The 26,735-nt window shown below is 38.7% G+C and overlaps 5 protein-coding genes and 2 long non-coding RNA genes across 19 annotated transcripts in view; 3 read left to right on the top strand and 4 right to left on the bottom strand.

Moving 5' to 3' along the window:
- LOC143921169 (uncharacterized) overlaps positions 1 to 3,232 on the top strand; it is a 194,605-nt gene extending 191,373 nt beyond the window's left edge. For all 4 annotated transcript variants that reach the window (XM_077444340.1, XM_077444339.1, XM_077444341.1 and 1 more), the window contains 3 exons: positions 1,467 to 1,573; positions 1,662 to 1,778; positions 2,740 to 3,232. In XM_077444340.1, coding sequence (XP_077300466.1) covers positions 1,480 to 1,573; positions 1,662 to 1,778; positions 2,740 to 2,843 — 315 coding nt within the window. In that variant the 5' untranslated portion in view covers positions 1,467 to 1,479 and the 3' untranslated portion in view covers positions 2,844 to 3,232. The remainder of the gene's footprint in view (positions 1 to 1,466; positions 1,574 to 1,661; positions 1,779 to 2,739) is intronic.
- LOC143921171 (uncharacterized) overlaps positions 1 to 26,735 on the bottom strand; it is an 895,047-nt gene that overhangs the window by 648,295 nt on the left and 220,017 nt on the right. The window lies entirely within an intron of this gene.
- LOC143921164 (uncharacterized) overlaps positions 1 to 26,735 on the top strand; it is a 754,379-nt gene that overhangs the window by 508,745 nt on the left and 218,899 nt on the right. The gene's annotated exons all lie outside the window — the stretch shown is intronic.
- LOC143921172 (uncharacterized) lies at positions 2,869 to 4,427 on the bottom strand. 7 transcript variants are annotated; one of them, XR_013261405.1, is made up of 5 exons: positions 4,169 to 4,427; positions 3,805 to 4,096; positions 3,313 to 3,725; positions 3,028 to 3,164; positions 2,869 to 2,957 (listed from the first exon to the last, which is right to left on the bottom strand). It is a non-coding gene; the product is annotated as an uncharacterized LOC143921172 (long non-coding RNA). The 7 variants fall into 7 exon arrangements; XR_013261406.1 differs by having other exon boundaries at positions 2,874 to 2,957; positions 3,041 to 3,164; positions 4,169 to 4,419; XR_013261407.1 differs by having other exon boundaries at positions 2,874 to 2,957; positions 3,812 to 4,096; positions 4,169 to 4,419.
- Positions 8,386 to 12,904, top strand: l(3)72Dn (UTP4 small subunit processome component l(3)72Dn). 4 transcript variants are annotated; one of them, XM_077444286.1, is made up of 11 exons: positions 8,386 to 8,703; positions 8,776 to 9,155; positions 9,239 to 9,623; positions 9,697 to 9,852; positions 9,923 to 10,244; positions 11,595 to 11,781; positions 11,857 to 12,086; positions 12,157 to 12,345; positions 12,430 to 12,522; positions 12,594 to 12,730; positions 12,805 to 12,904. In XM_077444286.1, the coding sequence occupies exons 1-10, from the start codon at positions 8,603 to 8,605 to the stop codon at positions 12,723 to 12,725; spliced, it is 2,175 nt and encodes a 724-aa protein (XP_077300412.1). In that variant the 5' UTR covers positions 8,386 to 8,602; the 3' UTR covers positions 12,726 to 12,730; positions 12,805 to 12,904. The 4 variants fall into 4 exon arrangements, with proteins under 4 accessions (XP_077300412.1, XP_077300414.1, XP_077300413.1 ...); XM_077444288.1 differs by having other exon boundaries at positions 8,446 to 8,703; positions 9,239 to 9,338; XM_077444287.1 differs by having other exon boundaries at positions 8,495 to 9,155; positions 9,239 to 9,338.
- Positions 14,264 to 17,420, bottom strand: LOC143921262 (uncharacterized). The gene is made up of 2 exons (XM_077444475.1): positions 16,712 to 17,420; positions 14,264 to 16,636 (listed from the first exon to the last, which is right to left on the bottom strand). Exons 1-2 carry the CDS (start codon positions 17,114 to 17,116, stop codon positions 15,089 to 15,091), a joined length of 1,953 nt encoding a protein of 650 aa, XP_077300601.1. The 5' UTR covers positions 17,117 to 17,420; the 3' UTR covers positions 14,264 to 15,088.
- On the bottom strand, positions 20,492 to 25,690 carry LOC143921600 (uncharacterized). Its single transcript, XM_077444950.1, has one exon. The coding sequence runs from the start codon at positions 25,688 to 25,690 to the stop codon at positions 20,492 to 20,494; it is 5,199 nt and encodes a 1,732-aa protein (XP_077301076.1).

Genomic DNA, 26,735 nt, shown 5'->3' with positions numbered 1-26,735 from the left:
AATAATCCATGTACGTATGTACATAAACTACAGCCACTCACCATCCACTGCTGTATGAAGGCCTCTTCAACACGCTTCCACTCGTCTTTGTTTTGCGCAACTCTCATCCATCTCACCCCAAACATTTTTCCCAAATTTCGTCTACCCGTCTTCCCTGCAGTCTTCCTTTTACCCTTTTGCATTATCTCGGGTACTGCTCTAGCACTTTTTTTGTCCACCTCTCGTCCATTCTTCTAGCCACATGGCCCGCCCATTGCAATTTAAATCTCTTTACTCTATCCACGATGTCCACTACCCTCGTCATACTGCTCCGTACGTACATATACGTATTTAAATCAATCTAATACGGGGCTCGAGACTATCACAATAGAACGACAATTCATCTCCAATACCAGGCCCAATGTTAGATGAGTAAGCTATGATAAATCAGGCTCAAATTTCAAACGCTGATTACAATTTGAGTGATGACATAATTGCACATGTGACGAGCGATCGATGTTTATGTATGTCTTCAATCGCGGTTTTGACAAAACTGCTCAAATGAAAGATAACAATGTAAAGGCACATACACACTGAATCATATGGCAAGGCATGCCTGGATAGACTCCAGCTGTGATGGGCGTATCCTCGTGTCCTTATTATTTCCACAAGTTTCTCCTATATTTCTTCAAATATGGGAATCCCACTTGTCGATCACTGTCAAACAAGGATAAAATATCACCGAAAACACTCCAGGGGGTGAGGTTTGGCCTGGATCGCCATAGCATAGATCTAGCGTTTTTTTACGTGTGCAAAACTATCAATAATAAAAAAAAAACACGTGTCGCGTACCACTCTGTATGTCTGCGCCCTAGCAAATGGCTGGGTCTTAAGTCGGGTCGGGTTTGAGCTTCATAAAATTACATACATACATATAGAATACTTACTATACATACATAGTAAAACATTAATCATTAGGTAGCTTTGGTCTGCAAACAAAAATAGAACGTGGAACCATCCAAGCATAAGGTTTTCATTTCATTTATATGCATCATAATTTTTCTTTGTCCACATCCAACACTCAAGATTGAATAAAGAATCAAATGAAATGTGCATACACATTGTTACAATATGTAAACCATTGTTACATTCATTACTAAAGTACAAAAATACATTTATGTATGTTGTTTCATTTCGAAATAAATAATTAAAATCTGAAAGAGTATATGTGTGTGTGTCTAACATGAATGTGTGTATGTAGTAACAAGCTTAGCAACACATTCATGTTAAATCAATAAGCAAAAGATATGCTAGAGTTTAGCATTTATTGAAATAATTTGCACTGTGAAATAGAACGAATATTAAATGGCAGTTCGACGAGGAGGCTTTCGAGATTATGTGCAAGAACAAGGAATACTGTAATATTCAAATCATAGCAACTTATCTATAACAACTTTTCATGGTGAATATTTTGAATATACTTTCAGAACATCCCTGGTTATGAAGGAAAGAGCATCGGATAGAGAATGGGAAAAGAATTGGGGATTCTTTAAAAACCATCGTCATTTTATTGCAGAAGAAGCTTTTAGAAAAGGTATGTAATACATATACATATGTACATATGTATGATACTGGCGATAAAAGATGTATTTCAATATTAAATGTTTGTATTTGTATAAAAGGAATCTCGACAGAAGAGTATCAATCAGCTGTAGAGTCTATGAAAAAACATCCTTTACAGAAAAAAAATGTCTCTATTTCATCGGAGGACGTCTGGAGCTTGCCAAAAACTTCAAGTGGTATGTTTGATTTTTTTGTCAGGGCTGTGGAGTCAGAAACGGAATCGCAGAGTTGGAGTCGTAAAGAAACAACAGACTCCGATTCCTTTTTATTATTTTCTTTAGCCAATAGTATATGTAATATGTATCAACCAAATTTATTGAAGTAAATCCACTAACTAAAATGAGTTTAATTTTTAAAAGTCACGAATTTAAAATACATTATAAATAAAATCGTTGAATTGATGTGTTCTGGCCAAAATCAATTGTTTCCTACATCTTTCTTTTTTTTAATCTCATTTTTACCCTAAAATTTTTTGTATGTATATGAAATTCATACACATATATATGTACATTTATTTTATTCATACCTATTTCATTACCAATAATCCAATAAATTTGGTTACGTGTCAATTTTTAGTATTTTTTTAATATTCCTTTAATTTCTTATACCTATATTACGAAAATCGCTATTTTTATTATTACTAATAACACTGAGCAAAAAAAAAAAAATAATGCATCAGACTAATCACTCTGTGCTAAATTTGACCCCTTAAATTCAATTATGACAATGATTTTTGTTGCTTTCTTCTCGTTTATAAAATATGAGCGTTTAAAAAAATGCGCAATTTTTACAGATTTTTGGCTTTTGCAGTCTTTAAATCAAAATTTAGTATTGCTGTGCCAAAGTGTGAATTGAAATCAAGTCAGATTTTTTTTATAGTGACTTTTTATTGCTTTAAAATACTTATTAATTATCTAGCGAATTTTAAAAGTAACAAATATACTCTTTTCTTGCACATTTCTTTTCCGTAATATTATTTTCTTAATATAACAATTTTATATGTTGTACAAAAAAAAACCGATTCAAGTTCAAGTCGGAGTCTGAGTTGGTAAATTTTGAAGTGACTCTACAGCCCTGCTTTATATTATAGTTTAAATTGTAACTTTTTCGAATAACTATGAACTCGTAACTTTATAGGAATGGTTGGCTGGCGTTGTAAATATAAATTGGAAGAAAAAAGTCCTCCGATGATTCAATCACCTCCAGTCCCAATAAAACAAAATGTAATATTCTTAGGATGAGAATGTCAAATATTAAGAGAAAAAAAAGTTTAAAGTAACAAAATGCTTTATTTTCTGATATTATAAAAATATTATAAGTACATATATCAAAAATCAGAGTCCTCACTCGAATGTCTGAAACAAGTTAGAAAGTTGAATTAAAAAATGTGCACAATAATAAAGATAGTAAAATATAAAAGCTTACAATGTATACAAACAGCCAAAGCGTGGTTTGTAGAATATAGGAGGCAGTTTTTCTAATATAGAAGCGTCTTCAACAAGAACGACAGCACAATCAACATCACCATTTGCATCAGACACCCATCCAGCTCCGACGAGATGCTGCATTGGAAAAATACATTTGTAAACATAAATCGCAATGTGATATAAAATAATATTGATGTGAATCAAACTTTGTATTTTTTATAATGTACGAAACTTTATCTTCGGATTTTTAACTGTTCCGCTTTGACTTTTTATATATATCTACCTAACGTCGTGCTGATGCATATTACTCTGCAAGTTTTTCACCCACTTCCAGATGTATTCATCTTCACCCTTGTGCTTCATTTTAACTTTAGCATAATTTACAATGCTAGGATCGACGTCAGTGGATTACAACGACTTTTGATATTCAGATAGACAAACGGCTAACACGTCAGCTTTATGTGCTTGCAACGATTCAATTTGTTCACCGACTCCTGCGTCCCACAAAGTCAACCATCCCCTCGAATCTCCAGATATGACAGTTAAATCACTGGTGATTTTAACAAACCGATGATTTTAACTGGTGATTTTAACACACAAACGATCGTTTCCCTATTCTTTTTGGCACAACCTGACGTCATTCTGTGCAAGGCCTGACGTCAGCCACGTTCCAAATTCTAATCGTCTCTATTGAACCTGTTATCAAATCAAACGAAATATTAATTTTACAATACATATATAGAAGGCATAAAAAAGATTTTTAAAAAAATCATACCAGTTACCAGAATTTGTCTGGATACGTCAAATTTACGTCCTTGTCAAATACTTTTTCAGTGTATTATAACCTTATCTACTGAGAAAATGTTTATAAATCCTTGTTCCATGCAGACATCAATTTTTATAACTGATTTAATAACGTCGATACATCAAGTGGCGTAGCCAGTAACCAATAAAGAACTCCTTGCAGAGAGTGTTTTCAGATCCCATTCTACAACGGCTTTCCGGGTATGTACCGAGATAATATTGGTACGCCGCGGAGATTCCATATTTCAATTGAAGCACTGTTCCTAAACGAAGTGATACAGATTAGTAAAGGCAATAGAAGATAAAGGCGAAATTGTAAATGGTGAGTATTAAACCTGGAGAGGGCGAGCGGGTCTCCATCGGAATGAAGAGCTAAGCGTGAATGGCAGCTGTTTTAGGCGAGTAAAAACGCATATGGTGAACCAATGGTGACATTTTTGATTGATCTCATTACAAATATGGAAAATATTTCCACGAAAATATCATTAGTGTAAGAATGAATGGTTAAACACATTACGAGATAGTTTGACACATGATAGGTTATGTGTACTTGACATGTGTAATACGTGATCAGCGCTACCACACTAAGCATTCCAAGTCACGAAAATGGTGACCGGCAAAATGCTTTCGAGATATTTGCACTCTCGAGACATCCAAACTTTCAAAGATGCTCAAAGAGAACTAACGCAATAGAATTCCACATTTCGAAATTGCGTTACTATTCAATGCAATTTAGTGCATCTTTCCAAGAACTGCCGAAAATAATGAAAAAATACTATATTGATATACCCGTTAACAAGAATACCATATTAGAGCACAAATAGTACTCAACGGGTATATCAATATAGTATTTTTTCAGCTAATTGGACTATTCGTCACATTGCGATGATCACAAAGACAATTTTTGCCATGAAAATCGCGAATACACACTATTTGGCACTCAAGTTCTCGTTAGTATGATGGACTTTTCGGCTGCCAGATTTATTTATATATACCATTACGTATGCCATTACGTATGCGGCCATCTCTTTCACAGACCGTCTGTTATCGGTGAAAAAATGGTCTGTGAAAGAGATGGCTGCATACGTAATGGCAGAGTAAACGAGATCATGGTGAACAGACGGGGTGAGAAAGAGATGGCCGTATACGTAATGCCTGGAGCGCATCATCGGTTTACGGAAAATCTGTGAAAGAGTTGTCGTGTCACCTACATACATATATACAAATATACCAGGAAGGCTTAACAGGTAAACTCCAAATGCGCCTTCCTGGTCCACATAATTATTACATAGATACATGTAAATCTAAATATTTTACATCTATGGTCTGTATACCAGTGGCGTATATTGGGTGTGTGCTAGGTGTGCGGCGCACACCCGTGAAAACCAAAGACCACATAAAGTAGTATTTTAATACAAAATAATGTGTTGTTGTATAAGCAGGCATTGATGTGTATGGTGTATTTACCGCGTGCGCTAAATGTATGGTGTATGGTGTGGTGTGCAGTCTGCAGCGTGTTGTGTGATGTTAGATGTAGTTTGTGCGCCGCGACGAGAGAATACCTATGCCGTGCAGCAAATTGGTGGGTTTGGTTGGAGTGTGCAGGCGGATATTCGCTTGTATAGGTTTGTTCGCGATATTAAGACGTACGGTGTGCTACGACTTCAGAGCACCGCGCACCGCACCGCACCGCACCGCACCGCACCGCACCGCACCGCACCGCACCGCACCGCACCGCACCGCACCGCACCGCACCGCACCGCACCGCACCGCACCGCACCGCACCGCACCGCACCGCACCACTCGGCAATTGACCGAATGCGATGCGGCACGTGGTCTCGTAATTTTTCGCACATTCGTATTTTTATGGTCATATTATTACCTCTAATAACTAATAATGGCTAACAGTGTTCAAGACATTTTAACTATTCCGTTTTCAAATAGAAGTTTTGAGATAAAATTAAAAATAATTAAAGATGGGAAACCGTGTCCGTCTCTTCCAAATTTATCCAGTTTGCATAAAGAAAAAACAAAAGTTTACACTAGACATTTTTGCGTTTCAAATTATAAAAAATTCGAATGGATTACAGGCTGTGAAATTCGATCCAAACTTTTCTGCTGGCCATGTTTATTGTTCTCCAAAGATATTAATGTGTGGAACAAAGAAGGATTTGCTGATCTCAACCATTTGACAGCAGCACTGAAGAAACACGAAGGATCGCAGGCACACGTTCAATCATTTCTTTCCATACAAATGTTTGGCAAACAACGAATCGACGTATTAATTGACAGTCAACGTAAAGCCGAAATAAGTCGACATAATGAACAAGTAAATAAAAATAGAGATGTTTTAAAACGAATTATTAACGCAATAATCTATCTAGGAAAACAAGAACTGTCCCTGCGAGGTCACGACGAGTCATGTAATTCCGTAAACAAAGGCAATTACATTGAATATCTAAATGCTCTTCGAGAATATGATTCTGTTTTAGATACTCATTTAAATACTGCTACTACCTTTCGTGGTACTTCTCCAAGTATACAAAATGACATAATCGAAGCAATCTCTCATGTTATTAAAGTTCATATAAAAAATGAAGTAGAGTCAGCAAGTTTTGTTGCTATTATTCTCGATGAAACTTCAGATATAATGACAAAATCACAGCTCTCAACAGTTTTACGTTTTGTATGTAAAGGCAATGTACATGAACGGTTTATTAGTTTTACAGACGTTAGTGCTGATAAAACATCTAATGGTCTATTCTAATGGTGAACATAGTTGAAGAATTTAAAATTCAAGACAAATTGGTTGGACAGACTTATGATGGAGCAAGTGTAATGAGTGGACACGTAAATGGTTTGCAATCCAAAGTCCTCAATGCTTATCCTTTTGCTCTTTTTACACACTGTTATGCTCATGTATTGAATTTAGTATTGCAGCAAGGTCTTTCTGATATTAAAGAAAGTAAATCATTTTTTCAAACTTTAAATGGATTGTCTACATACTTTTCAAAATCTTCCAAAAGAGTATTCGCTTTACAGGAATTTGTGACAAAAAGACTTCCCTCTGTAGCACCCACAAGGTGGAATTTTACATCTCGTTTAAGTAGCACAGTACAACAATACAGAAGTCAATTTACATATTTTTTTTCGACATGTTATAGAAAATTGTGAATTATGGGACACAGATACTGTTATAAAAGCACGAGGGTTTTTAGGCTTTTTAGAGGATTTTCAAACAATTAAACTTCTTCAATTTTTTTCAAAACTGTTTGGAATAACTGATGTTTTGTATAACATTCTTCAATCTAAATCTTCGGACGTTTTATATTGTTGTAAAAAAATTAATGATGTTTTGCAGCAACTGAAATACGAAAGGTATAATAATTTTGAAATGTTATGGAATAATTATTTAAATGAAAAAAATGATGATCATGATCGTAGGCCACAAAGATTAAAAAATTATTCAGAAGTAGAAGATAAAACTTCATTTCGTCAATTATATTTCAAAATAGTTGATAGCATAATCGCACAAGTCGAATGTAGATATTCTTCACTTTCCAAATTAGAATATTTCCACCTTCTTTGTAATGATAAATATGACGAATATAAAGAAAATTTTCCAAATGTTTTAATTAATAAATTAAAAGATTTTTATGGATCACTGTTTGATTATATTCGATTGAAAAACGAACTCATTGTGCTATATTCCAGCTCTGAATTTTCAGAGAAACCTGTTCATGAATTAATACAATTCATGACAAAAAATAACCTCGAATCTGGTTTTAAAGAGGTGTTTAAGCTGGGAGAATTAATATTAACGATACCAAGCAGTACAGCTTCAGCAGAACGGTCTTTTTCGGCGCTGAAAAGAATAAAAACTTGCTATAGAGGTACGCAAGGTCAAGATAGATTATGTGGCCTTAGCTTAATTTCAATAGAAAAAAAGTTATTGGTGGAATTAAAACAGAAAGACACATTCTATGCAGACGTGATTGAAAAGTTTATGTCTCAGAAACGTCGCATTGAACTTATGTATAAATAACTAATAAATTAAACATTTTTGTAATGCAAAACGAGTATTTTTTTTTAATTGCTAATTTTATACCCTACGCCCTACGGCATACACAGCACACCCGGTATTAACACCCACCGTCCGCCACTGCTGTATACATATATTACAAACATCGTATTAATACGATAAATAACGATGAATAACTTTCATGTAACAATACGAATTTTATATTCGATAAACAACCACAGAGACATCTATGGTGAGCAATATGGCGAAACCTAAGATATAACAATAACTAAAGGTTCGCAACAGAAAATTGGGAAGGAAACGCCAATTTTACAGGAATCGCTTCAATGAAAATCAGAAAAATTGGCAAATTCTGATAAGAAACGATCGACCTAGACAAATCAAGGTCTGGCCAACAACGAGACTTAGCGGGGAATCGAACTCGTAACATCAAGTACGAAATAATTCAACATTCACCACTAGACCTCGCTGCTGGTTATGCTGGTCATGTTCCGTTATAGAGATTTTAGTGACTTTGTGACCAGTAATCACCGAACCATTTTTTCATTATTTTCGGCAATGGCTTGAAATGACTAGTGTGGTAGCACTGGTCACGTAATACACATGTCAAGTACACATAACCTATCATAAGTGTCAAACTATCTCGTGGTGTGTCTAACCATTCATTCGTACACTAATGATCTTTTCGGGGAAATATCTTCCATATTTGTAGTGAGATCAATCAAAAATGTCACCATTGGTTCACCATGTGCGTTTTTACTCGCCCAAAACCGCTGCCATCCACTGCTTAGCTCTTCATTCCGATGGAGACACGCTCGCCCTCTCTAGGTTGAATACTCACCATTTACAATTTCGCCTTTATCTTCTATTGTCTTTACTAATCCGTATCCCTTCATTTAGGAACAATGCCTCAATTGAAATATGGAATCTCCGCGGCGTACCAATATTGTCTCGGTACATACCTGGAACGCCGTCTGGATCTATCGAGGCCATGTGTTGGGTCAAGGATAGACTATTGTCGACAGGATTGAGTGGAGCCGTCGTCGAATGGGATCTGAAAACACTTTCTATAAAGAGCTCCTTACTGGTTACTGGCTATGCTGCTTGGTGTATCGACGTTACTAAATCAGCTAGAAAAATTGCTGTCGGGACGGAACAAGGATATATAAACATTTTTTCAGTAGATAACGATATAATACAGTACGAAAAAATATTTGACAAACAGGAAGGACGTATACTGTGTTGTAAATTTGACGTATCCGGAGAAATTCTCGTAACTGGTGTGATGATTTTTTTTTTTAAATCTTTTTTACACCTACATATATGTATTGTAAATTTAATATTTCCATTGATTTGATAACAGGTTCAATAGAGACGATTAGAATTTGGAACGTGGCTACCGGTCAGGCTTTGCACAGAATGACGACAGGCCGTGCCGAAAAGAATAAGGAAACTATTGTTTGGTGTGTAGAAATCACCAGCGATTTAACCGTCATATCTGGAGATTCTAGGGGACGGTTGACTTTCTGGGACGCACGGGTCGGTGAACAAATTGAATCATTGCAAACACATAAAGCTGATGTGTTGGCCATTTGTCTATCTGAAGATCAAAAGTCGTTGTATTGCACCGGCGTTGATCCTAACATTGTAAATTATGCTAAAGTTAAAATGAAACACAAGGGTGAAGATGAATACGTCGAGAAGTGGGTGAAAAACTTACAGAGGAATATTCATCAGCATGACGTTAGGTATATTATAATAACATTTAAAATGAATCATATATGCAGTGTTTAATACATATTAACTCGTGATCAATTCCAGGGCAATGGTTATGTTCAAAAACAAACTATTCACCGGTGGAATCGATGGCTATCTGGCTATGTCTAGTTTTCCACCCAAACTTCTGATAAAATACCCGCCAATTTTACCGTACAATGCTGTGTCGTTTTGCAAAGAATCTAAAATGATTTGTTTGCGGTATGTTTTAAATTAAAATTTGTATCGTATTTATCGTTGAATGTGTGCGCAATGAATGTTGTATGTTTAGATATGAAAGCAGCATTGAAATTTGGCAACTCGGCATGGCAAATCCTTCAAGCTATTCTATTCAAGAAGATGAGAATGCAGAGTGTGAAAATGCAGGCATCGTGAACGGATTCGGTAAAACCAATGGAGAGAAAGAAACAAATGATGTAGAGAGTGAAAATGTAAATATTGGAAGACGTTTGAAGCTCTCTGAAGGACCCAAATTAATAGTCCGACTGTCGACTCCACAACAGACACCTCTTGTATGCTATGCGATTTCTCCAAACAATAAGTGGATTGCATACTCTACTGAAACCCATTTTAGAATATTTAAATTTTCAATGGTATGCACATATGTAAAATATGTGGTATATATTGGTTATAGGGGCGCATCTGAACATCAAGTACATACACTTACACTTACATACACAGAGACTAGTTACATGTATGGCTTATAGATGTCGCAGCTTTAGTAAAGTGACAGTATGTAAATGGTACGCAATCGCTAACAATATTGTTAAAAATCGAAAACGCATTTCCCAGATAATTCTATTATACATACCTATATGTAGAGACACGTATTTTGGGCATCTATTTTTGTCAATTTTAGCATTTTCATTTTGCATTTTAGCGTTTTAGAGCATTAAAAATGTTCAATTTTAGCATCTATTTTTATGAAGAGTTTAATTTTAAATAATAAAAAATTTCGATGAATTTTAATAAAATTTATATACAACTTAAAAATTCTAAAATGTTTTGGAATTAAAATTTCAATGAAAAAAACATGTATATAAAAATACAAAGACAAAAAATTTGAATATAAAAATATAATACCAATTAAAATTTATTAAAACTCAACATGGAGCCTATTTCTACAGATTCTTTTTTGAGATTTGTGTGACGATCGGTAATATTGTATTTACTAAAATACCTTTCAGCATCCACACTTTTGTCTACTATTTACAGTAGTAGACAAAAACAGTTGCTTGGTTTCGACAGGAAAAACACCGTCTATGGTAAACTGCAAGCTCTGTTTTATCCCCTCAATTTCTTCACATAATAAATGGGCAAAGGGATAGGAAAACCCTTCGAAATTATCTATTAATTTTATAAATTTTATGCAAATTTCACTTTTGTTTGTTATTTTAGCATCTATTCGCATATTTTACGAATTTTAGCATCAATAGCAAAATGCCCAAAATACGTGTTTTTAGTTATATATCTATGAATTAATTATTAATTAAAGTTTCAATTTCGTATTATTAATTAAAGTTTGGATTATTGTGGCATTACAGGAATTCCTAATACGCCACAATGGTCGAAAATATAACAGAAAAGTATATTAATTATACAGAAATAAAATACATATGTGTAATGTAAAAACAAGTGAGCATAGGTTAAACTGAGGTGAAAAATATCACATTCAGTTATTCATTACATTCTGCCACATTAACTTTCCATGTGTTGACAAGCTTTACCACGACGTAACGTCAATCAATGGTTACGTGCCACTTGTGTACTGTCACTTTACTATAGCTGTTTGCGACACCTAGAGCCCATTCATGTAACTGGCGTATGTGCTAGAATGTATACTCGATGCTCCAATTCCTTTCATATAACCAATAAGTACCATAAAATGATATTTTTTATTTTTGTATATATATTCAGTCCACATGTGTTTATTTTTTTATTAGGAAAATGGTTCACCTACTTTAAGCAAACTAGTACCGTTGCCGGACGATTGTATATCCGTTTATAAAATGGCATTTGCTCCGAATTCAAATACTCTCATTATCGCATCAGCAGATGGCGTAGTTCAAATACTATATATCCATAACGATGGAGCCGTTACTATAAATTCTACTTTAGATACTAAATCAGGTATTTCATTGTATATTGTTTGTTGTAATGTATTTTTTATAAAGGTTTGTGCTCATATTGTTTCATATATTTCAGTTTTAAGTAGTTGTATGCTTACACATTTACACATCTCTGAAATAACAAAGCGTAATAGTTTTTATTTAATATTGGCCGATGTGGATAGTAATATAGGCGCTTGGGAAATTGACGAAGAAAGTAAAAGTGCAAGTTTTATAGCTCAACTTCCACGTTATGAATATCCACCTAGCGCTCTCGCTGTCGATAGTCAAAATAGCAATTTAATCATAGCTTATACAAATCAGAAGGTATTGATTAAATATTTACTCAGTATATTTACATATTGCATTTTCTTATTACAATGTTTTGGTTTTACAGCTGGTTGAATACAATCTGCAAAAATTGAGATTTACAAAATGGAGTGAAAATTTGAACAGCGAAAGAGCTTTGGGAACCCGATGGCACTCGCGACTGTTTCCAATTGTAGGAATTTCAGTCCATCCCACTCTCCCTCACATTGTAATGGCTCATGACGATTCTGCTATATACGTCATAAACAAAAACACGGTAAAAACATATTCGATATTTTCATTGTAAATTGGAAAAAACATGGTTATTGTTGATGAATACATATGTATTTATTTATTTAAGGAATGTTCCGAGAATATCCGTGAGACTAAGAAGTCAAAGCGGAACAGTTCAAAATCCGAAGAGAAAGTTTCTTACACTATAAAAAAATACAAGGTTTGATTCACGTCAATATTATTTTATATCACAGTGCGATTTATGTTTACAAATGTATTTTTCCAATGCAGCATCTCGTCGGAGCTGGATGGGTGTCTGAGGCAAATGGTGATGTTGATTGTGCCGTCGTTGTTGTTGAACCGGCTTCTATATTAGAAAAGCTACCTCCTATATTCTACAAACCACGCTTTGGCTGTTTGTAAACATTGTAAGCTTTTATATTTTATTATCTTACTTTATTATTGTGCACATTTTTTAATTAAACTTTTTAACTTGTTTCAGACATCCGAGTGAGGACTCTGATTTTTGACATATGTACATGTAATATTTTTATAATATCAGAAAATAAAGTATTTTATTACTTTAAACTTTTTTTCTCTTAATATTTGACATTTTTTATTCATCCTAAGGATATTAAATTTTGTTTTATTGCGACTGGAGGTAATTGAATTTATGTGATAAAATGTTCAGAAAGATATGTTTGTTCAAATGTGTATGTGTGCAAAAACAGGTGCACGTTTTTCTTTATTTTTAATTATAGAAAACTAGTGGTTTTAACCCGGCTTCGCTCAGTGTTTGTAATATATACTGATTAAACAAGTAAGATTTTAAACAAATATCGCAGCTATGAGGTTTTTCCCCAGTATGTGTATCCGGGTTCGATCCCTGGCCCGGGCCTCGAATTAAAATGATTTTTTCTGAGTATGCTGTTGGTCAGACCTGGCTTTGTGACTCCAGGTTGATCGTCTCCTATCAGAGTTTGCCAATTTTCTCTGATTTCATTGTTGAAACGGTTACCGGAAAAAAATTGGCTAAAAATCCTTCCTACCTACTATGTCACCACTATTTGAAGTACAATAAAATTTATGTACAATACATAGATGTCTCGTTAATTTGGGAGTTTTTCAGTGTCTCGTAATTCAACGACTTGTAATAAAATAATGCTGCATTTGTATTTGTAATTGGCCAGAAAGGCGCATTGGGATTACCTGTAAGGCCTTCCTGGTGGGTCTCCATGACGAGACAGAATGTTAAACGACAGAAAACGCAAATATCGGAAGGCAAAGATTGAAAATCGAAAGATCAAAAAAAAATGGTTCATGGTAAACGGTACATACTCATAGTCACTAATATGAATCACAAAGGTTGATTTAATATCAAATGATTTTAAGCAGACTTCGCATTAATACAGTGTTGACCCAGTGTGAGATCTCATGTGGATTGGTGGCGGCTCGCTATACGACACGATCGAGTTCGGTCACCTTCCTGCGAGTTGGGACCAACTCGGCTGTGTTCAGAGTGGCTACGTCCACACTACCGATATCTACACCCGATATTTACGAATTTTTGCATAACCAGTTCCTAAATAACAACCACAGGTTGCAATATGGGAACTGGATATGAAAAATTCGAAAATATCGAGTGAAGATATCGGTAGTGTGGACGTAGCCAGTGGCTACCGCACTCCGTCTCTGGCTCTCATAATAAAAGCACGTGCATCAACATGCCAGTCGTCTCATTCGTTCATCCCCTATAGACTAAAAGAAATGATTTTAAGCACATTTCACACTGGTGAGATATTTCCCTAGCGTGCGTTATGTACAATGACTGTTCAGTATCAAACTCATTCTCCCATATTAAATCATCGGTTTATGGTAGTCCTATTGCATATTATTTCGTCAACGGTAAACTTTCGAAAAATAAGGGTTTTAAAAATGTAATAAAAGATACAATACATGATACATTTAAAACTAGTTTATTTACATAAATACATCATTGGGTAATCCTACACTAAATACCCCCCTCCAAATATATACATTGTATATTAACTTCAACAGAAATTAATAATATGTTTTCTGAAAAAGTCGTTTCAGAGGTTTTACACAACCTGGGAGACAACTCCGCCCCTGGTAATGATAACTTACCTTCACTTTTTTTTTAAAAAACTGCTCTATCCATATCTCGTCCCCTCTTTAAACTCTTCAATCATTAATTTATATCTTCCTTTATACCCAACGAATGGAAAACTTCTAACATTATTCCTATCTACAAAAAGGGAAACAAATTAGAAGCCACTAATTATCGTCCTATCAGTCTTTCGCCCATTTTGCTAAAATGTTTTAAAAAAATCATCGCCTCTCAACTGACTATATTTCTTGAGTCTTGCAACCTTTTATCTAAATACCAGCATGGTTTTATAAAAGGCCGATCAGTACTGAGTAACCTTTTAACCGTGCACAATGATTGGTCTCTCCTTCTTAATAATACTATACCCGTAGATGTCGACTATCTTGACTTCGAAAAAGCCTTTGATAGAGTTCCTATCGATCGGCTTTTACGTCCACTATTGTCGATATATTCTCTGAATAACCAAAATGATTTAAGAAACAAATAAAATCGTTTAGACAAGGACTCGATTTCCAATTGTTCAAAGTAATATAGCTGGCCAATCATCAATCTCTAGTACTCGTAAATCGGAAACAATGTTTGAACATTGGCTCTTTCGTTCAAGTGCTTCCTTTGATGACGTGAAATAAAAAGTCTTAGCGGGGATATAAATGCAATTTTATGATTTTACTATAGGTTCTTTTCCAATGTGTGTTCTCAAATGTTTTGTAATACCAGATTTAAGACCAAATGATTTTAAACAAATATCACATTGGTATGGTTTTTCCCCGGTGTGAGTTCTCATGTGTTGTTCAAGATATGATTTAAAAGTAAATGCTTTTGTGCATACTTTGCAGAAATGTGTGCTTTTCACATATCCATGAGTAGGCATGTGTTTCACAAGGGAAGATCTATGAGTGAATGATTTTAAGCATATTTCACAATGGTGACTTTTTTCCCCAGTGTGAATTTTCATATGAGACACAACAGATGATTTCTGAGTAAACGATCTTGAACATATCTCACATCGGTGTGGTTTTTCTCCTGTGTGAGTTTTCAAGTGGACTGTGAGGGATGATTTAAAAGTAAATGATTTTTCACATATTTTGCATACATGTGAATTTTTTCCATTTCTATGAGAATGCATATGTTTCACAAGAGAGGATCTAAGAGTAAATGATTTTAAGCAGATTTCACAGGTGTAAGGTTTTTCCCCGGTGTGAGTTCTCCTATGAGACACAAGATATGATTTCAGGGTGAATGATTTTAAACAGATTTCACACTGGTGAAGTTTAGCCTTAGTGTGAGTATTTGAATGTTTCAAAAGGTTGTATTTACGACTGAACGATTTTGAGCAAATATCACATTTGTATGGTTTCAAGCCACTGTGAATTTGTACGTGTTTTAAAAGGGAAGATCTAGAAATAAATGATTTAAAACAAATGTCACATTTGTGCGGCTTGTTTCCAATGTGGATTTTCATGTGTAGTAAATAGTAGGCTCTGAGAGTAAAAGTTTTATAACAAATGTCACATTGGTGTGGTTTATCTTCAGAATGAGTTTTCACGTGCGCCAAAAAATTAGATTTACGACTAAACGATTTTAAACATTTTATACATTCGTAAGGCTTTTCTCCTGTGTGGGTTCTGATATGAAGTATTAGAGTCGATCTATGAAAGAAGGATTTCAAACAATTATCACATTTGTATTGTTCTTTTATCTTTACTTGAGATTGCATATGTTTTACGGGGCTAGATTTAGGATTGAACCATTTCAAACCCACAACACATTGATGTGAATTTTCCTCAGTGTTGAATGAGGACTCGCACTGGTGAGTTTTTTCCTCAGTGTGAATTTTCAAATGTTTCAAAAGGCTAAATTTGACTCTAAATGATCGACAACAGATTTCGCACTGGTGAGGTTTTCCCCATATGTGAGTTTTCGAGTGTTTCAAAAGGGAAGATTTTAGACTAAATGATTTTGAACAGATATCGCATTGAAAAGGTTTTTCCCCGGTGTGAGTTTTGATATGATCCACCAGGGTAGCTTTACGAAGAAATTTTTTAAAACAAATTTCACATTCATGCATTTTCACCCCATTGTGACTATCCATATGTCGCTTGAGAACACATTTAAACTTGAAAGATCTTAAACAAGTACCACACTTGTACGGTTTATCCCAAGTTTCAATTTCAATATTCCTTGTATTTACTTTTAATCCATGCTTCTGTAACATTAAATAACGATTAGGCACATCTAAAATTGCGGAAAATATTTGTACTTCTGAATTACACAACATTACCGATTTACTCTCATCTTCAATTGAGATGAAATTTGAACTGCTCTCTTTTAAAGCTCTTGATTTCCGTTCACTATCTCTATCATTATCAGAAGAATTACAGACACTCGGGGATTGATGTTCAACACTGAATTCATCTTTCCATACTAAATCTTCCAGTATAATTTCTTCCGTTTTGACATTTGAACACCGAGTAAATCTCAATTTCATAGTTTCATTGCTCTGTATGCACATGTTTTTAAAATTGCTTAAATAATTTAGACTATTTTCACACAGAATACATATCACATCTGGCAGCGCATCGTCTTTCTCAATCAAAAAATTATTGGTAAATATATATAAATAGCAACGAGGCCTGTTAATATTGTAAGTACAAGTACCGTCATGACAAAATGGAAATAGTGTCATCCAACCACAACACGATTTAATGAATTTAAATATGTTTATATAATTCAAGTATTATATTTAAATTATCCGGTTAAAAATGCGAAAATATTTTGTGATCAATGCATATATTGTATTTTAAATATTATATTTAAAAAAAAACACAAAACTTTGTTTTCTATTCATTTGTTTATTTTTAACCCTTGTTAACAAGTGGCAATAAAAAGTAAACAAACAGTTCTTAGATGTTAAGATTTCTAATTTGTTTTTATTTCACGTTGCCCAACACCTTGTCAAACATTTTTGTCACGACGGAATCGATAACTGCAACGGACTTGGAGCTGACAGCAGGTCAAGATGCGTTGTTCCAGATGCTCAGAATTGTCATAGATGGAGATTGAAGACGAGGGTGATGCAGAACGGAGACAAAGTCTACACAGCATCATTCAGAAAATATACAGATGTCAACTAAACCGTCAAATCGAACTTAACAATGTCAACGATAAATTGGTACCATAATATTTGGTCGTAAAGGTCTGACCGCACTATGCGTCAAACGAACGATCCGACACTTCACAACAGTGTGCGACAATATTAGGTAAACCGCACTTGAACGACAGCGATGCGACACTACGCAGTAAATTATGTCAATCATTCGTTCGGTGCCTCGGAGCAAGATAGACGAAACGGACGCTATTATAGTATATTTGATATGCGAGGAAGAAGAACAGTCGATAAAAACCAAAAGATTATGGCTACATGCTATTTCAAAGTCACGATATGAAGAAGGAGAATAATTGTCGCAAGGCAATCCCCACTCAACGACACTTGCGTCGCGTCGCGAACGACACCTTGCGTCAAAGTTGGTCGAAAAGTCAACTTTGACGCAAGGTGTCATTCTACGTCATGCGACTGTCGCACAGTGCGTTATGTCTCATACAAACAATATTTGGTCGCGTACTATTGTGAAGTGTCGGATCGTTCGGTTGTCGCATAGTGCGGTCAGACCTTAACCCTTTGAATGATGACCAACGCTGATCGGCGTTTTGCCAACAAATCCATGGCCTGAAAAACACCGATAGGCGTTATATTTTGAGCATGTACAAAATAAACAAGAACAATGACGGACTGGTCATACAAGCGATGTTGCCTGATGGCAAATGGGCCCCGCTATCTGTTAGAAAATATGGGCCCTCAGTAAAATTGAATAACTTTTTAACTATTTCATTTTACGTGTGTAAAAATTTACAGGATATTGCACTTTGGAACCTAAAGTTTGGGTATTTCAACAAAACAAATTTCTTACGATATACACGAAACAATTAATACCTGCTTTTCAACATTTGCTTGGGCCCATTTCCAACCTCAAGATTATGTATATACCTACATATGTAACAACTACCTACTGAAATAAAACTGGGAATAAACAAATTTCCGTGAATAATTTAAACTGAATTGCTTAAAACAATTTTGATCGGACGATTCATCACCAACCAATGATTTATTTACTTCATACTTTCAAAATAACATTTGATTATACTTCGACAATATAATAAGATTTAAATACACAATTTTAAACAGTTTCCGAATGTAAAATCTATTCTTAATCTAGACACATCCATGTATATATAAATATAGGATAGGGGCCCCCTTCCCAAAAGCCCGTTTTTCGATTAATATTAATCGAAAATATTATGCATTGTTTTCTACCGAAAGTGAAATCCGCTTTTATGCCGCATTATTTTATCATGCATTCTATTTACCTAGGACAAGGGTTAAAACGAAATGTACAATGTAATTTATGGATCTATTTTTCTTTTGCCATTTTTCTTGTACCTAAATTTTTTTGTTCCCATTTTTAAAATTCTATTTATTTTTTACCCTTGATTTTTAGCGTAATGGAAAGAAGAAAATTTTATTATATGGGGGGGGGGAAACAATTTTTTTAACCCTGGGTGGACCGGGCCTCCTTTGACTCCTGGCAAGAACTGATTTCAATCCCAGTCGGCCACTGAACAAGAATACTATCCGATAAGCCTTTCCAGGTATCATTTAAAAAAATGCTGAGTATCTAACTGCTGAGTATTTTAGATTGTGAGCATTACATTTTAACAACAATGAAGAAGATTGAAATAGTTTTAAAAAAATACATTCATTAATAGACTTCTTTTGTTTATTTTATATTTTTGCAAGCTATATTAGAGAGTTTAATCACACCTTTGCAAAACTCAAAATCCTCAGCAGTAGTTATCTAGAGTTTGTTTGGATTAGCTACAATTTTTATATCTGCTGTACAGACTCCAGGGATGTTCAACTCGAGAGCACCCCGGAAGTCGGTTTCGTAGAAGCTCGTGGTAAGCGTGGGCGGGGCTGGTTTCCTCCAAGGGATCCACAGGTCGTCGTCTGCGGTCTGGTCTCTGCTGCTGTCGGCTCGGCTCGATGTATATCTCTCTCTCTCTCGTACAGTGTGCGTAAGTGAGGGTGATACGGGGCAAAGGCGGGAAATTGAATAGTAATGAAAACAGGTTATAATTCTGTTTGTATGGTGACTGTATTTTATATATATATGTATATACAGAGATCAAGCAGGGGGGACAGAAAAAGGGGGGGGGGGGAGTCCGACTTGAAATTAGCGCGCACGTGTTCAAGAGGTTATGGTAACCTCACTCAACCACGTGGCTCCGTGATCTGACTTCGACGAAGAGAGACCAGGAATTCCTCACTTCTCACCGGACGTATACTGAAGCTGTACTTCCAGTATCGTCTGCCGATCAAGGCTGAGCTGATCGGGACTCGGTGGTGGGAACCAACTCGGTAGCGAACAGAGATGTTCACTCGACCGACGCGGAAAACGAATAGTAGGCGTGGACGCGCGCTCTGCGCCGATCTCCCTCCAAAACGGCTCCTTTGGTCGTAACGCCACGAAAGCTGACCATGAAGACTTGGTCGGAACATACTCCCCCCGTTGGAAGTCAGAGGATCGAATTCCAAAACAAACAAGAATTAATGGTGCACAAGCGACTAATGAAATACACAAAAACCAAGCAAATAAGCAAAAAAATAACAACAAAATAAAAAACAACACAACAAAATAACCCAGTCAGCAAACAAAATAACATTAGTCCACCGTCAGTTTCCCATCCTACATAAGCAGCTGACTAAGCCGGCAAGAAACAAACAAAAAATAGACAAACAAACAACCAAAACACCAACAAATAACCAACACCAATGCTAGGTAACAATATTGTTCAACCGTTATATGTCCCAATCTATCCTGATAGCTCCATTACAAAGCACCAATCAAACCAACAAGAGAAGCATAAAAGAAAAGCAACTCAAAAACTTAAGTTAAAACACATAAACTGAATCCACAACACAGATACAAATAACGCGCCAACTTTAATGTGGGACGTTATGAACGCTCGCCACTCCGTTGCACAAATTAACCGAATGTTGCTCAACAGGCAGTCGAGCAACTCGCCGAGCTGCTCTTTTGATAACTCCCTTTACTGTGCGAATGGTGATGACTCGCACCACTCCGTCGTGGCCAGGATGAACGGCTAGGATCCGTCCCATGGGCCATTCCAAGGGAGGTGCGTTTTCTTCGGCGACTATCACCATATCCCCCGGCTGCAAGTTGGGTGACTCCCTGGAGCCACTCTTGTGGCGCTGCTGCAGTAGCGTGACGTACTCTCGGGCCCATCTCTTCCAGAAATGCTGCAACATCTGCTGCAGGTGCTTGTAAGTTGACACCCTCGCTAAGGGTTGATCGACCAGATCTTCCTGAGGTAGCGCAATCAGTGGCCCACCAACTAGGAAATGACCAGGAGTGAGGGGAATTAGGTCGGAAGGGTCAGATGACAACGGGGTCAAAGGTCGCGAGTTCAATACGGCTTCTATTTGTGTTATTAGAGTATTCAAAGACTCGTACGTTACGGTTGTACTACCCATGACGCGTTTTAAGTGGCGCTTCATTGACCTTACGGCGGCCTCCCACAGCCCACCAAAGTGCGGAGCCCGTGGTGGAATGAAGCGCCAGTTTATTCCCTTTTCAGAACAAAATGAATGTAGCGATTGCTTATGAGCGGTTGATGCTAGCAGTTTAGTGAGCATTCTATCGGTTCCTATAAAGTTAGTGGCGTTATCGGACCAGATCTCAGCCACGAGCCCCCTCCGAGATATGAATCTCTTCAGTGCGTCGATAAATGCCCTGGACGTTAAACTCTGCACTACCTCTAAATGTACAGCCTTGGTAGCAAGGCAAACGAATATGCAGATGTAGGCTTTCAGGAAAGACCGATTTCGGGACGCTTTCTCCTTGATGAGGATCGGGCCGGCGTAATCTACGCCACAATTAAGGAACGGACGTGCCGGGGCAGTGCGTAATGCTGGCAAATCTCCCATTATGGGTTGTTGAAGTCTCGGTATGACCCGGGAGCACCGTACGCACCTTCGAATTTCGCGACTAACGGTGTTTCTCCCCCCGATTAGCCAATACCTTTCTCGAAGGTGGGCGGACACCAATTGTGTGCCTGCATGGAGTAATTGTTCATGAGCGGCTCTAACTAGCAACTCCGTAATATGGGCTTTAGCTGGAACAATCAGAGGGTGCTTGCGCTCAAACTGCCAATGAGTGTGGCTCAATCGCCCTCCCACCCGTAGGGCACCTTCTGGATCCAAAAAAGGTCTTAAGGCCTTCAGGCGATTGTTAGGAATTGGCAACGCTGATTCGAGTAGGGCAATTTCCCTTTTGTAAAATCGCGACTGAACGTGCTTGATGATTTTAGTTTCCGCGGCGATTAGTTCGGTACGCGATAGTGGACCACTAATGGACCCCCTTCTTCTCAACGCCGCGATAAATCGTAGGCAATAGGCAGTAATTCTGGTCAACGTGTGCCACGAAGAGTATCGGGATAATAACTCCCAGTCACTAGTACTAGCGACTAGGGCTACACGCGTCCCTTTAGCCTCTATTTGAGGCTCTTCAATGGGAACCTGGCTCTTTGGCCATGTGTTCCTGTCCTGGAGGATCCATTTGGGTCCATTCCACCACAATGACATGGTTTGTAATTCAGAGGGCATGAATCCTCGAGACAAAGAATCAGCGGGATTGTCCTGGGAACTTATATGGTTCCAGGAATGCTTTCCACTCATTGACTGGATTTTGGCTACCCTATGGGACACAAAGGTCGTCCAACGTGAAGATTCACCCTTGAGCCAAGCTAACACGATGGTAGAATCAGTCCATAAAATCACCTCGTCAATCGGAACGGTGATTGCGACTCTAACTCGCTCTACCAATGTGTGAAGTAAATGGGCGCCGCACAGTTCCAATCTGGGAATAGTCAAAGTCTTTAAGGGGGCGACTCGAGATTTTGCGCAAAACAATCTACAGACGCGATGTCCCAATCGGTCGGTGGACAGCGCATAAATGCATGCGCCGTATGCCTTTTGCGATGCATCGCAAAACCCGAGTAGCGTAATGCTCACCGGGTTAGGTAATAAAACATGTCTGGGAATCATTATGTCCCTCAATTTGGGCAATTGTGATATGAAAATCTCCCATTGGGACGCTAATCTCTCGGGAATAGCCTCGTCCCAATTGAGGCCCCCGCGGAATAGTTCTTGCATTAACTGTTTTGCAAGAACGATGGTAGGGCCCAATAAGCCCAGTGGGTCAAACAACCGCGCTATTTGGGCTAGTATATTCCGTTTCGTGAATTGCGCATTTGTATTCAGATTGATGGGGAAAGCGAACGTGTCACATTTGGTGTGCCAGTTCAATCCGAGAGTGGATGTCTCGTCCTTGCTGATCACATGGCAGTGATCGGTGCCCTGATCGGAAGCGGGTATTATGGAGATGGGTTCAGTGGTGTTGGAAGCCCATTTTCGAAGAGGGAGACCAGCCCGAGCCAGAATATAGTTAATTTGCTCGGCCAGTTTTGTGAGTTCCTGGACGCTACTGGCACCCGAGAGCAAGTCATCGACGTAAAAGTCTCTGCTTAACACTGTGGAAGCTTCGGGAAATTCCGCCCTATGTTCATCGGCTAAGGCCCTCAAACAACGGGTTGCCAAGAATGAAGCACAGGCAGTGCCGTACGTCACAGTGTTTAGCTGATACGTTCGCGCCCCTTTACCCAAACTCCAGATAATGCGTTGAAATGGTTGGTCATCTGGATGTACCCTGATTTGTCGGTACATCTTTTCGATGTCCGCAGTCACTGCAACTGAGTGCTGCCGAAAACGTAATAAAATGTCGAATATGTCGTCCTGAACTCGTGGACCGACATGGAGAACGTCATTTAGAGATGTTCCCGAAGATGACTTTGCCGACCCGTCAAACACTACGCGTAGCTTTGTAGTGAGGCTGCTTTCTTTGGAGACGGCGTGGTGAGGGAGATAGAAATTTGGGACGGATTCTGAATTGCACTCCGACATATGCCCCAGATCGATAAATTCCTGCAGAAATGCCTCGTAACGATTGCGAAATTGTTCGTTACGAGCAAATCTGCCCTTAAGCGCACGGAATCTTTTTTCCGCCGCAGTGCGTGAATCGCCTAATAAGTGACTGTCTGCCTTGAATGGCAGTCTGACCATAAACCGACCCGAAGAATCGCGAGTAGTCCCATGTATGAATGACTGCTCGGCGGGATGACCCTCATCTAACCCTACCTTGGAGGGGTGCGGTTCTTCTAGCTCCCAGAATGCTCTGATGGAGCGCATGAGTGAGAGGTTGCAGCTACGTGCATTGTTCGAAGATGCGGGAGCGGCAATAGAACCACCTAAAATCCAACCGTACGCGGTGTTTAGCATGGTTATGCTTCCTTGTCTGTCACCGCGTGAGGGAATGGAAATGGTGCGCCTTCCGTTGCGCAATATGGCATGATAGATGTCGCTACCCATCACCATATCAACCGTACCGGGAGAATCAAATGACGGATCAGCAAGGGGAAGATGAAGCGGCAAATGGCTCCGTATCTCAGACACATTGCGCGATGGCAGTTGATGCGTAATGTCGGACATGATTGCGCAATCAATGTCCATGCCGGCGCTTAGGTTGGGGAGACGCGGTAGTATGCGCACTACCGCGCCATAGGAGATGGACGTCCTATTTAAACCTACTCCCAGCAGGTTGACGTCCATCTTTTTTGACTTCAAGGCGAGTCGCCTTCTTAAGTCCTCGGACATTATGTTGACCTCGGAGCCATTATCAAGTAACGCCCGCACTTTATGCAACTGCCCATCACGGCCGCGTGCTTGTACTTCTACGGTACATAACAAAACGGTGCGGGAATGTGAAGGCGTCGCGTGTCTCACCGAATGTAAAACCGCCGCCGGTTCTACGGGTTTGACGTACTTCGAATTCTGGGGGCTCTGGGAAGTTTTGACCTTGTTTGAAGGTGAAGCCTGATACGCCGTTGCGTCATGCAAGAGCGTGTGGTGCGCCCGACCGCAACGCACGCATCTTTGTTTGGTTCGGCACGCTTGAACCATGTGACCCGGTCTCAGACAGTTCAGACATAACCTATGTTTGATAGCGGCCGCCCTACGCTCATCACCGCTCATACGGCGGAAAGATGTGCATGCTAGTAGCGAGTGACTTCCGCTACAGTTGATGCAGGAGGGGCTTTCCCCTCCCACATGTAAAGCGGCCGCCCTTTGGCCAGTAGCGGTTCTTGGTCGAAGATTTGACTCGCCTTTTAAGACGTAGTCGGCATTTGCCATCGACTGGCAATGGAGCGTCAAAAATTCGATGAGTTTGTGGTAAGTGCAATCCTCATATTTTGGCGCTTGAAGCTCCCATTGTCGAACCGTGTATCGATCGAGCTTCCTCGTGATGCACATGACCAAAATGTCGTCCCACGTTTCGACCGGGACGCCTAAGTTGGCCAGTGCACGGACATGCATGTTCGCATCGTCTATGCAACGATGCAAACTTGCGTAATTATTAGACGCAACTTGTTCCGCGTCTAATATTGCTCTAATATGGGACTGAACAACAATTTTTTTATTGTTGTAGCGCTGCTCCAGAATGGACCAAGCGCGGGAAAAGGAATCATCAGCTAACTCTAAGCCACTGACTACACGATTGGGTTCTCCCTTTAGGACTGCCAACAAGTATTGGAAACGGGCGATTTGAGAAGTTTCGCCGGCCATCGCGACCAAGAAGCGTTGCGAAAAAAGGGGCCAATTTTGGATGTTGCCCTCAAACGTGGGCAACTCCAACCGGGGCAATTTGATTGCTATATTTGATTGCGGTATGGGTGATTGCGGCACAGGTGTAATGGCGGATGCAGCGACATCTACCGGCGGAATGCCCAATTGCGGCTCCCGCACTCTGAGCATCTCCATACATCGCTCGAGGGCGATAAAATAGTCCGTTTCAAATTTGTCGATGACGGACTCAGAGGCCCGAGCCTCCGCTTCGTCCAGCTCGTCAAGCTGAGCTTGGACCGATTCGAACTCGGACAACAACGGTTTAATTAACTCAAGTCTGATTTTGAGCATGGAAATGCTCAGATCTCCCTCCAATTTGTTTGCATTTTTTGTTAAGCGTGAGCGAATACCTTTACGCGTTTTCCGATGCTCATCAGCCATCTTGTACGCGGTGAAAAGGGTAAACAAAGGACAATGGACACGGAAAACACAAAATGGACGCTGGCGACCAAAAATCACAGCAACAACAGAAAAATGCTAATTACGACCAACCTGGCTTAGACGACGTTGACAGACCAGCTCTGGAGGATTCGGCTATCGAAGGACCAAATGTACAGACTCCAGGGATGTTCAACTCGAGAGCACCCCGGAAGTCGGTTTCGTAGAAGCTCGTGGTAAGCGTGGGCGGGGCTGGTTTCCTCCAAGGGATCCACAGGTCGTCGTCTGCGGTCTGGTCTCTGCTGCTGTCGGCTCGGCTCGATGTATATCTCTCTCTCTCTCGTACAGTGTGCGTAAGTGAGGGTGATACGGGGCAAAGGCGGGAAATTGAATAGTAATGAAAACAGGTTATAATTCTGTTTGTATGGTGACTGTATTTTATATATATATGTATATACAGAGATCAAGCAGGGGGGACAGAAAAAGGGGGGGGGGGGGAGTCCGACTTGAAATTAGCGCGCACGTGTTCAAGAGGTTATGGTAACCTCACTCAACCACGTGGCTCCGTGATCTGACTTCGACGAAGAGAGACCAGGAATTCCTCACTTCTCACCGGACGTATACTGAAGCTGTACTTCCAGTATCGTCTGCCGATCAAGGCTGAGCTGATCGGGACTCGGTGGTGGGAACCAACTCGGTAGCGAACAGAGATGTTCACTCGACCGACGCGGAAAACGAATAGTAGGCGTGGACGCGCGCTCTGCGCCGATCTCCCTCCAAAACGGCTCCTTTGGTCGTAACGCCACGAAAGCTGACCATGAAGACTTGGTCGGAACATCTGCTTTCTATTGGTTTTATAAATAATTCTAGTTGGGAATGTCGGCGAAATTTTCAGCGTGGCGGGCTTTCAACAGAAAAGACGTCAGCACTCAAAGGGTTAAGAATGGTGTTCCGCTATCAAGATTTTAGTGACTTGCGTGAGATCGCATTTTACTAGCCTCTTCTTACTTCACTTACGATTTTTGCGAAATAATCACCGAACCATTAA

Source organism: Arctopsyche grandis, chromosome 13, assembly GCF_051622035.1.
Source record: "Arctopsyche grandis isolate Sample6627 chromosome 13, ASM5162203v2, whole genome shotgun sequence".
Classification (NCBI taxonomy): domain Eukaryota; kingdom Metazoa; phylum Arthropoda; class Insecta; order Trichoptera; family Hydropsychidae; genus Arctopsyche; species Arctopsyche grandis.
The sequence above is the reverse complement of the archived record's forward strand: the minus strand, read 5'-3'. Positions and strand labels throughout refer to the sequence as shown.